Source organism: Hypomesus transpacificus, unplaced genomic scaffold, assembly GCF_021917145.1.
Source record: "Hypomesus transpacificus isolate Combined female unplaced genomic scaffold, fHypTra1 scaffold_199, whole genome shotgun sequence".
NCBI lineage: Eukaryota > Metazoa > Chordata > Actinopteri > Osmeriformes > Osmeridae > Hypomesus > Hypomesus transpacificus.
This window is the reverse complement of record NW_025813741.1, coordinates 38,638-54,257: the sequence shown is the minus strand read 5'-3', so window position 1 is coordinate 54,257 and position 15,620 is coordinate 38,638. Positions and strand designations below refer to the sequence as shown.

At 53.8% G+C, this 15,620-nt stretch overlaps 1 protein-coding gene and 1 long non-coding RNA gene across 2 annotated transcripts; one reads left to right on the top strand and one right to left on the bottom strand.

Annotated features, from left to right (window-relative positions):
* Positions 1 to 301: 301 nt before the first annotated feature.
* Positions 302 to 13,702, top strand: LOC124489704 (dynactin subunit 1-like). The gene is given in 31 exon segments (XM_047052087.1): positions 302 to 581; positions 962 to 1,043; positions 1,183 to 1,214; positions 1,885 to 1,902; positions 2,727 to 2,750; positions 4,023 to 4,172; positions 4,325 to 4,348; positions 4,855 to 5,052; positions 5,499 to 5,703; positions 6,070 to 6,148; positions 6,344 to 6,503; positions 6,605 to 6,709; positions 7,002 to 7,193; positions 7,372 to 7,485; positions 7,623 to 7,775; positions 8,090 to 8,250; positions 8,727 to 8,895; positions 9,152 to 9,220; positions 9,570 to 9,782; positions 10,174 to 10,335; positions 10,500 to 10,625; positions 10,714 to 10,718; positions 10,856 to 10,982; positions 11,215 to 11,357; positions 11,573 to 11,739; positions 11,872 to 11,999; positions 12,210 to 12,266; positions 12,268 to 12,421; positions 12,956 to 13,029; positions 13,320 to 13,409; positions 13,498 to 13,702. Coding segments are annotated over 31 exon segments (3,750 nt in total). The 5' UTR covers positions 302 to 350; the 3' UTR covers positions 13,636 to 13,702.
* Positions 13,703 to 14,667: 965 nt separating this feature from the next.
* On the bottom strand, positions 14,668 to 15,462 carry LOC124489706. The gene is made up of 2 exons (XR_006958791.1): positions 15,362 to 15,462; positions 14,668 to 15,173 (listed from the first exon to the last, which is right to left on the bottom strand). It is a non-coding gene; the product is annotated as an uncharacterized LOC124489706 (long non-coding RNA).
* Positions 15,463 to 15,620: the final 158 nt, after the last annotated feature.

Here is a 15,620-nt window from a genome sequence, read left to right as displayed (position 1 = left end):
GGAGGTCACGGGTGGGGTTGGGGAGGTCATAGGGGTGGGGTTGGGGAGGTCATAGGGGTGGGGTTGGGGAGGTCATAGGGGTGGGGTTGGGGAGGTCATAGGGGTGGGGTTGGGGAGGTCATAGGGGTGGGGTTGGGGAGGTCATAGGGGTGGGGTTGGGGAGGTCATAGGTCGGGTGATGCAGAGGTTCGGTAGGACGTGAAGTCGTTGTGTTTGTTCATGAGCCAATTAGCTTTTTCCCCTCACCACCCTCTCTCCCTCTCGCACATTTCTCTCTCTCTCCTCTATCTTTCACTCCCAACCCCTCTTCCTGTCTTTCTCTCCAGCTGACCAGCGCCTTGATCAGCAGGATGAGTGGAGCGGAGGGTGGAGGCCGGCCGGCCAAGGTGGGCTCCCTGGTGGAGGTGATCGGGAAGGGCCAGCGCGGCACGGTGGCCTACGTGGGCGCCACGCTGTTCGCCTCGGGCAAGTGGGTGGGCGTGATCCTGGACGAGGCCAAGGGCAAGAACGACGGCACGGTGCAGGGCAAGCGCTACTTCACCTGCGAGGAAAACCACGGCATCTTCGTACGGCAGAGCCAGGTGAGGGGGGAGGGCAGAGCCGGGGGAGGGCAGAGCCAGGTGAGGGGGGAGGGCAGAGCCAGGTGAGGGGGGAGGGCAGAGCCAGGTGAGGGGGGAGGGCAGAGCCAGGTGAGGGGGGAGGGCAGAGCCAGGTGAGGGGGGAGGGACACTCACGCACACACACACACTCACACTATACATATATATATATATATATATATATATATATATATATATATATATATATATATATATATATATATATATATATATATATATATATATATATATATATACATACACACATGCCCTCCTCTCTCTCTCTCGCTCTGTGTCTCTCTCACACACTTACTCACACACACTCACACACAGTGTGTAACCATCTGTGCACGCCCGTACAGATTCAGCTGGTGGATGAGGGTTCCAGCACCCCCTCTCCAGACACACCGGAGGCCCCCACCTCCAAGGTCCTCAGGCAGAAAGGTAAGCTCCTGCCCTGGGCCGCCCCACCTGCCCTGGGCCACCTGCCCTGGGCCCGGCGCCGGGCCCAGACACACTGCTCTCTCCACCTTCTCCACAGCATGTTGTTGTGTGTAACCATGTCTTCTCTGTTTCTCCTCAGACATTCTTGAGACTCCAAAGTCAACCAAGCAGGTAAGAAAGACCGACAAAATGACCACTGGTAGACAGACAGACCACTGGTAGACAGACAGACAGACCACTGGTAGACAGACAGAAAGACAGACACAGACCACTGGTAGACAGACAGACAGACCACTGGTAGACAGACAGAAAGACAGACACAGACCACTGGTAGACAGACAGACAGACCACTGGTAGACAGGCAGACAGACAGAGAGACAAGGCCGGATGGTATGGTTCTCACTTGCCCAGGTGAACAGAACACCACTCGCTTTCCGACAAGACCTACAAACATTTCCAAAACCAGCGATAGGAGAACAGTACTCTTCTCACTGCAGCTTTCAGAACGGGAGACAGAGGCCAAGATAACTCAAGTAGCTGATGTCGTGTCCCTCTGTCCTGATCTGATTCCCCTGAGGCAACAGACGGTGAAGTCTGGTGTCTGTTCCTCATCAGAACTCTTTCAGTCTGGTGTCTGTTCCTCATCAGAACTCTTTCAGTCTGGTGTCTGTTCCTCATCAGAACTCTTTCAGTCTGCTCTCTCCGATTTCCTCCCTCCACCTCTCCTCCTCCCCTTGCAATAACCCCCCCCCCCCCCCTTAACTCTTGTCTTCTAAATGCCACCCTCTCTTGTCTTCTTAATGCCACCCTCTCTTGTCTCTCCTTATCCCAAATCCTGCAGACATCTGCCCTTAAGAAGGTACTGAGATTTTCAACTTCAACACGCGGTCATCTTACTGATTTACGTTTGCATGCCTCGCTTTCTTTTACGACACAAACATGCTTTTTGGTCTCATTTATTGTCGTTGTCGTTGTTGTAAAAATGGTGTTACGTTTTCTCCTGGGTTATAGTTATTTGACCATTTGTACAATTTTGAGGAGGTATCAACACAAGTTTTTGCCTGCAATGAAAGGCATGGTGTGTGTATGTGTGCTGCTTTCACTCATGATTTCAACACAAAGTTTATATTTTTACTTGAGCGACTGTTCTCTCATTCTCATGAGCACATATCTACGATAACATATCTTCTGTAACATATCTACTATAACATATCTGCTGTAGAATATCTACTATAACATATCTACTATAACATATCGACTGCAGATGGTCTAATGTGTTACAGCTGGAAATGCATAGTCGTAGTTGTGGAGAAGTTGTGTTGTAGGGATGTGTGCGTTTGTCTGGTGACTAACAAACCCTGCCTCTACTTCCCCTCACCTGCTACTGCTATAACCTGCTGCCCCCCCCTCTCCTGGGTGGGTGTGCCTGTCTTACGTGTGTGTGTGTGCCTGTCTTACGTGTGTGTGTGTGCCTGTCTTACGTGTGTGTGTGTGCCTGTCTTACGTGTGTGTGTGTGCCTGTCTTACGTGTGTGTGTGTGCCTGTCTTACGTGTGTGTGTGCCTGTCTTACGTGTGTGTGTGTGCCTGTCTTACGTCTGTGTGTGTGCCTGTCTTACGTGTGTGTGCCTGTCTTACGTGTGTGTGTATCCCGCTCTTTCCGCATCTATCCCATCCTCCTCCAGTCCTCAACCCGCCGTCCGACCAAGGTGAGCTTATTTACAAACAGGTGAAAACGAATGATGAAGCAGAGCTCACCTGTCTGAATCCATTCACCTTCCATCCATCACATGATCCATCCTGTTCCTCCTGGGGAGGAAGAAGGAACAAACAGTCAGACACATAGACAAGAAGTATTTACAGTGTAAAGCCAGTTTGCGGCGTAACATTTGAGTGTAAAGTTGATAGTGTACAGTTGCCAGTGTAAAGCCAGTCTACAGTGTAACAGTTGAGTGTAAAGTTGATAGTGTACAGTTGCCAGTGTAAAGCCAGTCTACAGTGTAACAGTTGAGTGTAAAGTTGATAGTGTACAGTTGCCAGTGTAAAGCCAGTCTACAGTGTAACAGTTGAGTGTAAAGTTGATAGTGTACAGTTGCCAGTGTAAAGCCAGTCTACAGTGTAACAGTTGTCAGACTAACTCCAGGCCGGCACAGGCGCCATCCGGCTCCAGCAGCTAACGCAGTCTCTGCTGTATCAGAGCGTAACAGAGTCTCACTGGAGCACCCCGGGCCGCCTCATCTCTGCCAGCTCCCTCCCCTCCCTCTTGGTACGTCCTGGCAGCGTCCCCTCCCGCCTCGTGGTACGTCCCGCCCCCCCCCCCCCTCCTCCTCACCCACACATGCGGTGAACAGGACGCTGGACAGGGGCTGTCCAATCACACTGTCCGTCTACTCGAGAGGGATTATTATTTTTTTTTGTTATGCCGTTTTCGCCCACCTCGTAGGGCCTGGTTTGTGTGGGGTAGTGAGGTGATGTCATGGTCATGAGAGGTCATAGCAGGGTCACGTCCTTACAGGGTCATCTGGGGGTCATGTTCACCTGCCATCAGGGTGTGGGGGTCACAACCTTTGCCCCATGTTTAGCTACACGTGTGTATCTCTCTCTTCAACGTCCCTTTTCTGTCTGGTCTCTCTACCTTGTCTCTCTGCCTCCCGTTCTCTGTCTAACCTCCTCTCTTCCTCCACCCTCCTCTCTCCTTCTCCATCCTCCTCTCTCCTCTTCCATCCTCCTCTCCTCCATCCTTCTCCATCCTCTCTCCTCCATCCTCCTCTCTCCTCTTCCATCCTCCTCTCCTCCATCCTTCTCCATCCTCTCTCCTCCATCCTCCTCTCTCCTCCATCCTCTTTCCTCCATCCTCTTCTCTCCTCCTCTCTCCTCCATCGTCCTCTCTCCTCCATCCTCTTCTCTCCTCCTTCATCCTCCTCTATCCTCCTCTTCTCCTCCATCGTCCTCTCTCTTCCTCCATCCTCTCCTCCCTCCAGACTCCTAAGCCTTCCGGCCTCTCCACCTCTCTCTCTGGTGATGTCAGCGAGGCGGGGCTATCCCAGAGTGCCCTGGGGGCGCCCGTCGTCCCGCTGCCGAGCGGATCTCCCGCCACGGCCGGAGGCCCGCCCCCAGCCACGTCCAGCAAGGTCGGTCCCCCGTCCTCTCAACCAATCAAATCATCACACCTCTACTCCCCCCCAGCCAATGGGACTTGACATTCTGTACGACCATCTCGTGGTTTTGATACGCACAAGATGACTCACGCGTGTTCTGTCCGTGTGTTGTTGTGCGTGAACAGGGGGAGAGTGTCGTTTACAAGCAGGTAGGGCGGTCGTGTGATTGGCTAGCTGGATGCATGTGTTGTCCACACCTGGCATGTCACGCTAACACACTTGCAGGAACGAAACAAAGTGGTTTGATAAATATAAAAGAAGATTTGATTCTTGGTTCCTCACTGCTACTGACTGAGATTTGATTGGTTCCTCACTGCTGCTGTCTTGAGATTTGATTGGTTCCTCACTACTGCTGTCTTGAGATTTGATTGGTTCCTCACTACTGCTGTCTTGAGATTTGATTGGTTCCTCACTACTGCTGTCTTGAGATTTGATTGGTTCCTTACTACTGCTGTCTTGAGATTTGATTGGTTCCTTACTACTGCTGTCTTGAGATTTGATTGGTTCCTCACTACTGCTGTCTTGTTTGAGCTCTCTCCGTTACAGCTGGTGTGTGTGTGTTTGGGGGGGGGGGGGGGGGGGGGGGTGTTGAGTGAAACTTGGGGTGTGAAGTCTGGCAGAACCTCCATGTTGAACCTCCATGTACCCCCTCTAGGAGGAGGACTCCCTGCGGGGCCAGCTGAAGGACCTGGAGGAGAAGCTGGAGACCCTGAGGATGAAGCGCTCGGAGGACAAGGCCAAGCTGAAGGAGCTGGAGAAGAGTCGCATCCAGCTGGAGCAGCTGCAGGAGTGGAGGAGCAAGATGCAGGAGCAGCAGACTGACCTGCAGAAACTTCTGAAGGAGGCCAAGAAGGTAGGAGAGAGACACACTACACACACACGCGCGCACGCACACACTACACACACTCTACACACACTCTACACACCTCTACACACACTCTACACACATTCTACACACACTGTACACACCTCTCCACACACTCTACACACACTCTCACTCACACACACACTCACACACACACACACACACACACTACACACACTCTCACTCTACACACTCACACACACACGCACGCACACACACACACACACACACACACTCTCATTCTCTCACACTACACACACACACACACACTCTACACACACTCTACACACACTCTCACTCTACACACTCACACACTCTCTCACACTCTCTCACACTACACACACACTACACACACACTCTACACACTACACACACCCTGGTGCCAGTATATCAGTCTGCTCCCTTACTCCCCCGGCCCCCCTGTTCCCCGTCAGGATGCCCTGGAGGCCCAGGAGGGGAAGGAACGCTACATGGAGGAGATGGCCGACACAGCGGACGCCATCGAGATGGCCACGCTGGACAAGGAGATGGCTGAGGAGCGTGCGGAGTCCCTCACGGTGGAGGTGGAGTCACTGAAGGAGAAGGTGGAGGAGCTCACCATGGACCTGGAGATCCTGAAGCACGAGATCGAGGAGAAAGGTCAGGGGGGCCTGTGATTGGTAGAGGACAGGGCCATGCTTGACTGTGATTGGTAGAGGACAGAGCCGTACTTGACTGTGATTGGTAGAGGACAGAGCCGTACTTGGCTGTGATTGGTAGAGGACAGAGCCGTACTTGACTGTGATTGGTAGAGGACAGAGCCATGCTTGACTGTGATTGGTAGAGGACAGGGCCATGCTTGACTGTGATTGGTAGAGGACAGGGCCATGCTTGACTGTGATTGGTAGAGGACAGGGCCATGCTTGACTGTGATTGGTAGAGGACAGGGCTGTGATTGACTGTGATTGGTAGAGGACAAGGCCGTACTTGACTCCCCCCCCCCCCCCCCCCCCCACACACTCACAGGTTCGGACGGAGCAGCCTCCAGCTACCACGTCAGGCAACTGGAGGAGCAGAACAGCCGGCTGAAGGAGGCGCTGGTCAGGTTGGTCTTCTTCTCCACCCTCCATCTTTCCTCCACCCTCCATCTCTCCTCCACTCTCCTCCACCCTCCATCTCTCCTCCACCTCTCCTCCACCCTCCACCTTTCCTCCACCATCCATCTCTCCTCCACCCTCCATCTCTCCTCCACCCTCCATCTCTCCTCCTCACACCCTCCACCTCTCCTCCACCCCTCCAGGATGCGGGACCTGTCGTCGTCGGAGAAGCAGGAGCACGTGAAGCTTCAGAAGCAGATGGAGAAGAAGGGTGGAGAGCTGGAGGTGCTGAGGACCCAGAGGGAGAAGCTGCAGGAGGAGATGAAGCAGGCCGAGGTCACCATCGACGAGCTCAAGGAGCAGGTCCGGAACCTTCCACCGCTCTAGCAGAGTACGTTCCCTACTGCTGACCTGTGGAGCTCTGATTGTGTGTGTGTTGTGTGGTGTGTGTGTGTGTGCTCCAGGTGGACGCGGCTCTGGGGGCGGAGGAGATGGTGGAGACCCTGACGGAGAGAAACCTGGACCTGGAGGAGAAGGTCAGGGAGCTGAGAGAGACTGTCACCGACTTGGTAGGTCATCCTCTTCCTCGTCATAGTAACCCCTAACCCTCTCATCATCGTCATAGTAACAAACCCTCTCCTCATCCTCACAGTAACTAACCTTCTCCTTGTTGTCATAGTAACTAACCCTGACCCTGTTGTATGTTCTGACATCCATCATGTTCTAGTCTGTTCCTACATTCTCTTCATTTAACACCCTAGTCTCACCCCCCCCCCCCCCTCCTCCAATATAACCCCTTCTCGGTGACCCTTGACCCCCTCCTCCTCCAATATAACCCCTTCTCATGACCCTTGACCCCAGGAAGCCATCAACGAGATGAACGACGAGCTCCAGGAGAACGGGCGTGAGACGGAGATGGAGCTGCGGGAGCAGCTGGACCTGGCGGGGGGGCGGGTCAGGGAGGCCCAACGCAGAGTGGAGGCAGCACAGGAGACCCTGGCTGACTACACACACACCATCAGCAAGTACAGGGAGCTGACCTCCAGTCTGCAGGTACACACACGCACACACACACACACACACACCATCAGCAAGTACAGGGAGCTGACCTCCAGCCTGCAGGTACACACACACACACACACGCACACACACATGCACATACACACATGACAGTCACTTATGTGTTGTACACCAGACAGTGAGTAACGTGTATCTCTGTGTGTGTGTGCAGGAGACCAACCGGGAGCTGACCAATCAGCAGAGTGCCAGTGCAGAACAGGAGCAACCTCCAGCTGAGCTGTTTGACTTCAAGATCAAGTTTGCAGAGACCAAGGCCTATGCTAAGGTACACACACACACTCCCTATCTCTCTCTCTGTCTCTCTGTCTCTGTCTCTCTCTCTCTATCTCTCACACACTCTCTCTCACACACTCTCTAGAACACTCTTCTACCTCTTTGACATGGTGGTGTGTGTGTGTGCAGGCCATAGAGATGGAGCTGAGGAAGATGGAGGTGAGCCAGGCTAACAGGCAGGTGTCCCTGCTCACCTCCTTCATGCCCGACTCCTTCCTGCGTCACGGAGGAGACCACGACTGCATCCTGGTGCTGCTGCTCATCCCCCGGCTCATCTGCAAGGTACCAGGGGGAGGAGGGAGGGAGGCTCATCTGCAAGGTACCAGGGGGAGGAGGGAGGGAGGCTCATCTGCAAGGTACCAGGGGGAGGGAGGAGAGGAGGGGGGAGGAGAGGAGGGGGGAGGCTCATCTGCAAGGTTCCAGGGGGACGAGGGAGGAAGGGAGGCTCATCTGCAAGGTACCAGGGGGAGGGAGGGGGGGGATACAGAGAGAGAGGTGAGAGAACTTGTGTGTGTTAAGCTCCACCTGTCCCCCAGGCTGAGTTGATTAGTAAAGTGTGTGTGTATCTCTGTGTGTGTGTGTGTGTGTGTGTGTAGGCTGAGTTGATCAGTAAGCAAGCCCAGGAGAAGTTTGACCTGAGTGTGACCCCAGTGGTGCGTCCTGGGATGCGAGGTCCTCCAGGAGAGCAGCTCAGCTTCGCGTCCGGCCTGGTGTACTCTCTGAACCTGCTGCAGGCCACACTGCACCGCTACCAGGGGTTAGTACTGAGCCTGGTACTGTTACTGAGCCTGGTACTGTTACTGAGCCTGGTACTGTTACTGAGCCTGGTACTGTTACTGAGCCTGGTACTGTTACTAAGCCCGTTACTGTACTGTTACTGAGCCTGTTACCGAGCCTGTTACTGTTACTGAGCCTGTTACTGTTACTGAGCCCGTTACTGTACTGTCACTGAGCCTGGTACTGTTACTGAGCCTGGTACTGTTACTGAGCCTGTTACTGTTACTGAGCCTGTTACTGTTACTGAGCGTGGTACTGTACTGTTACTGTACTGTTACTGAGCCTGTTTCTGTACTGTTACTGAGCCTGTTATTGTACTGTTACTGTACTGTTACTGAGCCTGTGACTGAGCTGTTACTGAGCCTGTTACTGTGCTGTTATTGTACTGTTACTGAGCCTGTGACTGAGCCTGTTACTGTTACTGCACTACTGTAACTGTCCTACCTGCCCCTGCAGGGCCCTGAGCAGCTGCAGTGTGGAGGTGTATAAGAGGATGGGAACTCTGTACTCTGAGATGAGCGTTCATGAGCGCTCTCTGGACCTGCTCATCGACCTGCTGCACAAGGACCAGTTGGACGAGACTGTCAACGTGGAGCCCCTGACCAGGGCTATCAAGTACTACCAGGTACACACACACACACACACACACACACACACACACACACACACACACACACACAGCCCCTGACCAGGGCTATCAAGTACTACCAGGTACACACACACACACACACACACACACACACACACACACACACACACACAGCCCCTGACCAGGGCTATCAAGTACTACCAGGTACACACACACACACACACACACAGACGTACACTGTGCGTACAGTCAGTACTACACACACACTAACACTGTTTCCTGGGTTCCGCAGCAACTGTACAGCATCCACCTATCAGAGCTGGCTGAGGACTGCACCGTGCAGCTGGGAGACCACATCAAGGTACGTCTGTGTCTCTGTCCCTGTGTCTGTGTGTCTGTGTCTCTGTCTGTCTGTGTCTCTGTCTGTGTCTGTCTGTGTCTGTCTGTGTCTCTGTCTGTCTGTGTCTGTCTGTGTCTCTGTCTGTCTGTGTCTCTGTCTGTCTGTCTGTCTCTCTGTGTCTGTCTGTGTCTGTGTCTTTGTCTGTGTCTCTGTCTGTGTCTCTGTCTGTCTGTCTCTCTGCTCTGTGTCTATCTGTGTCTGTGTCTGTCTCTGTCTGTGTCTCTCCCCCTAACACACACTCTCATCGCACGGTACCAAGGTGTCCCCAGTCTGAATCTGACCTGTGTTGACCTTTGACCCGTGGCTCCAGTTCACCCAGAGTGCCCTGGACTGCATGGGCGTGGAGGTGGGGCGTCTGCGGGCCTTCCTGCAGGCGGGACAGGAAGGGGCGGATCTCTCTATCCTGCTCAGGGATCTGGACACTTCCTGTAGTGACATCAGACAGTTCTGTAAGAAGATCCGTCGTCGCATGCCTGGAACGGACGTCCCCGGGGTGCCGGCCGCGCTGGCCTTCCCAACGCAGGTACACACACACACTTATACACACGCTCATTTGTACACAAACTCACTGACTCGTATACACACTCTCACGCATTCATACACACACTTATGGACAGACACACCACCCAGTGTGTTGGTTCCCCTGTGAGGAGGTACTATGAGGGCTAACTGAGGCGGGCTAACTGAGGCGGGCTAACTGAGGCGGGCTAACTGAGGCGGGCTAACTGAGGCGGGCTAACTGAGGCGGGCTAACTGAGGCGGGCTAACTGAGGCGGGCTAACTGAGGCGGGCTAACTGAGGCGGGCTAACTGAGGCGGGCTAACTGAGGCGGGCTAACTGAGGCGGGCTAACTGAGGCGGGCTAACTGAGGCGGGCTAACTGAGGCGGGCTAACTGAGGCGGGGCTGTGTGCAGGTGTCGGAGGCGCTGGCGGAGGCGCGGGGCCAGCTGGGCCGCGTGGTGGCCGTGCTGCAGGAGCTGGGAGCTGCAGGAGCCCAGACGGTCGCTCCTCTGGGGGAGAGCGAGGGCCTGAGCGCCCTCAGCCTGGAGGAGGTCACCCTCAAAGCTGTCCAGCAGGTACAGGACTGTGTGTGTGTGTGAGGAGTGTGTGTGCCCTAGGAGGTAGTGTTGAGGAGGGTGAGCGAAGGTGTGTGTGTGTGGAGGCAACTGCTGCCAGATCAACATAACTAAAACCCCCAACACAACATAACAGCCCCTGCCCCTATCTCTCCCCTCCCCAGGTGTACGGTTGTCACGGTGAGAGCCCGCACGAGAGCCTGCGTCAGTCTTGCAGCTCTGTCATCTCCACCATGAACAAGATGGCCACCGCCATGCAGGAGGGGGAGTACGACTCTGAGAGACCCCACGCACAGGTGAGGAGGGAGGGAGGGAGGGTGAGGGAGGGGGTGAGGTGAGGGAGGGGGGGGGGGGGGAGGGAGGGAGGGAGGGAAGGAGGGAGGGTGGGAGGGAGGGAGGGAGGGGAGGGGAGGGGTAAATTTTCTACAGCTGTCTGTAGATATCTGACTGTTGAACGTTGATACTTTCTGAAACATGAGTGTTGATGCTGCCCATGTGACCCTGGCCTCCCCCCCCCCAGACCCCCCCCGGTGGAGCTGCGTGCTGCCTCCCTCAGGGCAGAGATCACAGACGCTGAAGGGCTGGGAGCACGTCTGGAGGACAGGGACACCGTCATCAAGGAGGTCAAGAAGTCCCTCAAGATCAAGGTACACACACCACACAATACACTTACACTCAGAATACACACTCACAATACACACTCACAATACACACACCACACAATACACTTACACTTACAATACACACACCACACAATACACACACACACCACACAATACACTTACACTCACAATACACACACCACACAATACACACACACTACACAATACACACCACACAGTACACATACACTCTCACAATAACCCCCCCTCTCCCCAGGGGGAGGAGCTGAGCGAGGCCCACGTGCGTCTCAGCCTGCTGGAGAGGAAGCTGGACACGTCCACCAGGGACGCAGACGAGAGGGTGGAGAAGATCCAGACCAGGCTGGACGACAGCCTGGCCCTGCTCAAGAAGAAGGAGAAGTAAGGAACCTGGGGGAACCTGAGGGAAACTGGGGGAACCTGAGGGAACCTGAGGGGAACCTGGGGGAACCTGAGGGAACCTGAGGGAAACCTGGGGGAACCTGGGGGAACTTCCTCGCTTCTAACCTCTACCTTCTCACTTTTTAACATCTGGAACCTTCCGGAACCGCATCCCTCCTAAAACATCTCTCCTTCTCTCCCCTCCTCCCCCTCAGGGAGTTTGAAGAGACCATGGACGCCCTGCAGGCCGACATCGACCAGCTGGAGTCTGAGAAGGCGGAGCTAAAGCAGCGTCTCACCAGCCAATCAAAAATGACCATCGACGGCCTCAGGGCCCAGCCCGCCTCCGGCATCGCCTCCATCGTCACGGGAACGGCAGGAGGTGAGACGAGACACACACACTCAGGACACACACAACACAAGACGTAGAGACAGACTACCAGAACGCACAAGCTTCCTATTGAACTTCTCTCTTCCTTCTCTCCCTTCTTCCATCCACCCCCACCTCCTCCAGCAGCTCCCCCAGCTGCAGGCTCTCTGTCTGGGGCTCTGCAGGTGGTGGACTCCCCTCTCCTCAAACAGCAGCTGGAGGCTCAGAGGCTGGGCATCAAACACCTGAAGAACGAAAACAACAGGCTCAAGGTGACGACACACACACACTCCAAACACACACACACACACACTCCAAACACACACACACACTCCAAACACACACACACATACAGCTGACTCATCTGTAAACAGAAATCACATATTTTTGTGTGACCATATCCACGTGGAGAGAAGTTTAGTGTCTAAACTCCTCCTCCCTCTCTCCTCCCCCTCTCCTCTCCCTCTCTCCTGTGTTTGCAGGCGGAGAAGATGAGGGCTCAGCTGGCCTCCCTGCCCCCCCTCCACGTTCCCCACTGGACCCCCCCCCAAGGAGGGCCCCCCCCCCCCTCCAGCGCCCCCCCCTCCAAAGGGGCTGGACGGGGCTCTCTACAGGAAGACTGACCAGCTGCTGGACACTCTGCTGAGGATGAGCGCCGGGGTCAGAGTGGTGGACATCACCGGCAAGACCCCTGGTCAGTCTGTGTGTGTGTCTGTCTGTGTAGACTCCTGGTCAGTCTGTGTGTGTGTGCAGACCCCTGGTCAGTCTGTGTGTGTGTGTCTGTCTGTGTAGACTCCTGGTCAGTCTGTGTGTGTGTCTGTGTAGACCCCTGGTCAGTCTGTGTGTGTGTCTGTGTAGACTCCTGGTCAGTCTGTGTGTGTGTGCAGACCCCTGGTCAGTCTGTGTGTGTGTCTGTGTAGACCCCTGGTCAGTCTGTGTGTGTGTGTCTGTCTGTGTAGACTCCTGGTCAGTCTGTGTGTGTGTGCAGACCCCTGGTCAGTCTGTGTGTGAGTCTGTGTGTGTGTGCAGACCCCTGGTCAGTGTGTGTGTGTAGACCCCTGGTCAGTCTGTGTGTCTGTAGAGCCCTGGTCAGTCTGTGTGTGTGTGCTAAAGTATTACTAGTCAATAAACCTTCAGATGAGCTTATGTGAGTGTGCCATTGTAGTGCGGTTATCAGATACTTAACAACTGTGTGTGTGTGGTGTGGTGTGTGTGTGTGTTCCCCCAGTCAGTGCCAGTGCCCAGCTGCTGGAGCAGACTGCTCGTCTGCAGAGCCTCAGAGACGCGCTGGACAGACTCAAGGTGAGAGCTGCTGTCCTCCATCCTTCATCCTCCACCCTTCATCCTCCAGTTAAACTTGTATGTACGCTGAAATAGATGCATTTACCTGAAGCTGTATTATTTCCCTGTTCCTTTGTCTCGTCTCCTCCCCTCTCCTCCCCCCCCCTCTCCTCCTCCTCCCCCCCTCTCCTACTCCCCATCTCTCCTCCTCTCCTCCCCCCCCTCTCCTCCCCCCTCTCCTCCTCCCACCTCTCCTCTCCTCCCCCCCCCCCCCCCCCCCCCCCCCACCCCCCTCCTCCTCCCCTCTCCAGGGGGAGGTAGCAGAGCATGTGGTGTCTCAGCAGCCTGGAGCCAAGGTCTCCTCTGACTTCGCCACCTTCCCAGTCTCCTCCTTCGTCAAGGTGACACACACACACACACACGGCTTTGAGAGCTGCATATCTCCTCAACCCCCCTATTGTCTCCCTGACCTCTGACCTCTGACCCCAGGCCAAGCAGGAGAAGCAGGAGGGCACAGTGTTTGTGGGGCGTGTCTCCATCCCCTGCACCCGGGGCCAGGAGCAGGTCCACCGCCTCGTCCTATCACAGCAGCACCTGCAGCAGGTGCACCGCCTCCTCATGAACTAACCGCCACGCCATTGGCCCTCGTCGCCTGAGGTCGACAGCGAGCTACACCAATCAGAGCACAGTTGAAGGAAAAAAAAAAAAAAACGTACTTTATTTTCCGTGTCCACTCCATCTCCTATTAAAATCTCAGGAAATTTGAATATTTATTGTTACACTACGAGGCCAACGGTGTAACTGTCAATTACACCACCCTGTAGAGAAACTAGTGTTCTCATCTAGGTTCCATCTCCAGAACGTTGCCGTGGGTTATCGTTATGTACTATCTAAATGAGTCATAAATAGGAAAAAAATAAGGCGTGACAGGCTAGCGTATATTTTGGAAATGTTTGGAGAAGGGAGGATTGGGACGAAGTAGATTCTTGCGATGCACTTCCTGCTTGTTGTCTTGTTCTGTGTGCATCTTTTCTCTCTGGTGATTCTGTGTAATCTGCACCAGACTATACACACCATCAGGACCGAGTTGTAACTCACCATCGAAATGACCAAAACATATCCTGTCACATCTGTTCTCTGCGTATCTATCTGCTATCTGCGTAAAAGATCTGGACAGAGGATATTCATCAGATCTACGTCATTTTAACGTTGATGTTGCGGTGTAATTAGTTACACTACATAGGTCTCGCAGATTCATACTTGTCCTCTGGTGGTCTGTCCCTTAGGGACTGACAAAGTCACACAATTGTTTTTCTCTTTTTATTAGGACTAATATAAACTAATTGAGGCTTTTTTTGTATTATCCGTTTTTTCTAAGTGTCAGTATACCTGGGATACGGTTGTTGACATGGCAGTTAAATAAAGTTTCTTTTGAGTAAAATGTCCACATTCCTCAACAGTAGTTTCCTCACTAGTGACCATGTACACATACAAGCACACTAATCCCCTGTACATGTTTGCAAACTATAGAACAATAAAGTTCTTACACAGCTGGTACCAATGTTTTCTGTTTCATACTTAACCACGTCCCTCAAGCACCCAATGCATAATAAAGTGCAAACATTAAAGTTGGAGTAAAAAAAGAAAAGAAAATGATACTGTGTTAAACACACACACACAAATTTAAGGGAACAGGGTCAAAATGTTAAGCACACACTACAATCATAATACTTCACACTTAAGAGCAATAAGCACACAAACTAACAATTCCACACATTTTAAAACTTAAGTAGGTTATTCGAGAGTAAAATGATTTTCAAAAATGTCATCCTAAGGCACTAAAATGAGTTAAGTCTTCGAAAAAAGCTTTACAGAGAAAACCCTTCATGAAACAATAAAAAGCACTAAATATTGACAGGTAACCATAACAGAACTGGTTCCATAACAACAGAACCGTTTCCATAACAGACCATGAGGTCATAATACTGAACTGGAAGCTGCGGGGGGGCAGTGCTAGTAGGGGGGGTAGGGGTAGTAGTGGGCTGGTCTCTGGTAACCATAGGGGGCGTGGTCTCGCCTGGTGTGACGGTTCCTCATCACGTATTGGTTCTCTGGCCAGTACTGGGGCGGGGCCAGGTGGGGGTGATGGGCTGTCTGATAGGCTACTAGAAAGAGAGGGGGGGGGAGATAAAGTGAGGGTCAAGTGAGAATAACAGCAGCCAGAGAACAAAATGATAAAATCCCTCAGATTGAGAGTCAAATCTAGCCTGTGTGACAAAGCAAGAGACAGGAAGAGAGCCGTGCACAGACACACACACTTTTTTAATCCCAAATAAGATGAAAGTGAACGTACCGTGTGGAGCGCGTGCCCTTGCCTGGCCGCGTGGGTGGTGGCGCGCGGGTCGGGCACGTCTCTTGGGGGCAGGGGGGCGCAGGGCTGGGGCAGGGGGGCGCGGGGCTGGGGCAGGGGGGCGCGGGGCTGAGGCAGGGGGGCGCGGGGCTGAGGCAGGGGGGCGCGGGGCTGAGGCAGGGGGGCGCAGGGTTGGGGCAAGGGGGCGCAGGGTTGGGGCAAGGGGGCGCAGGGTTGGGGCAAGGGGGCGCAGGGTTGGGGC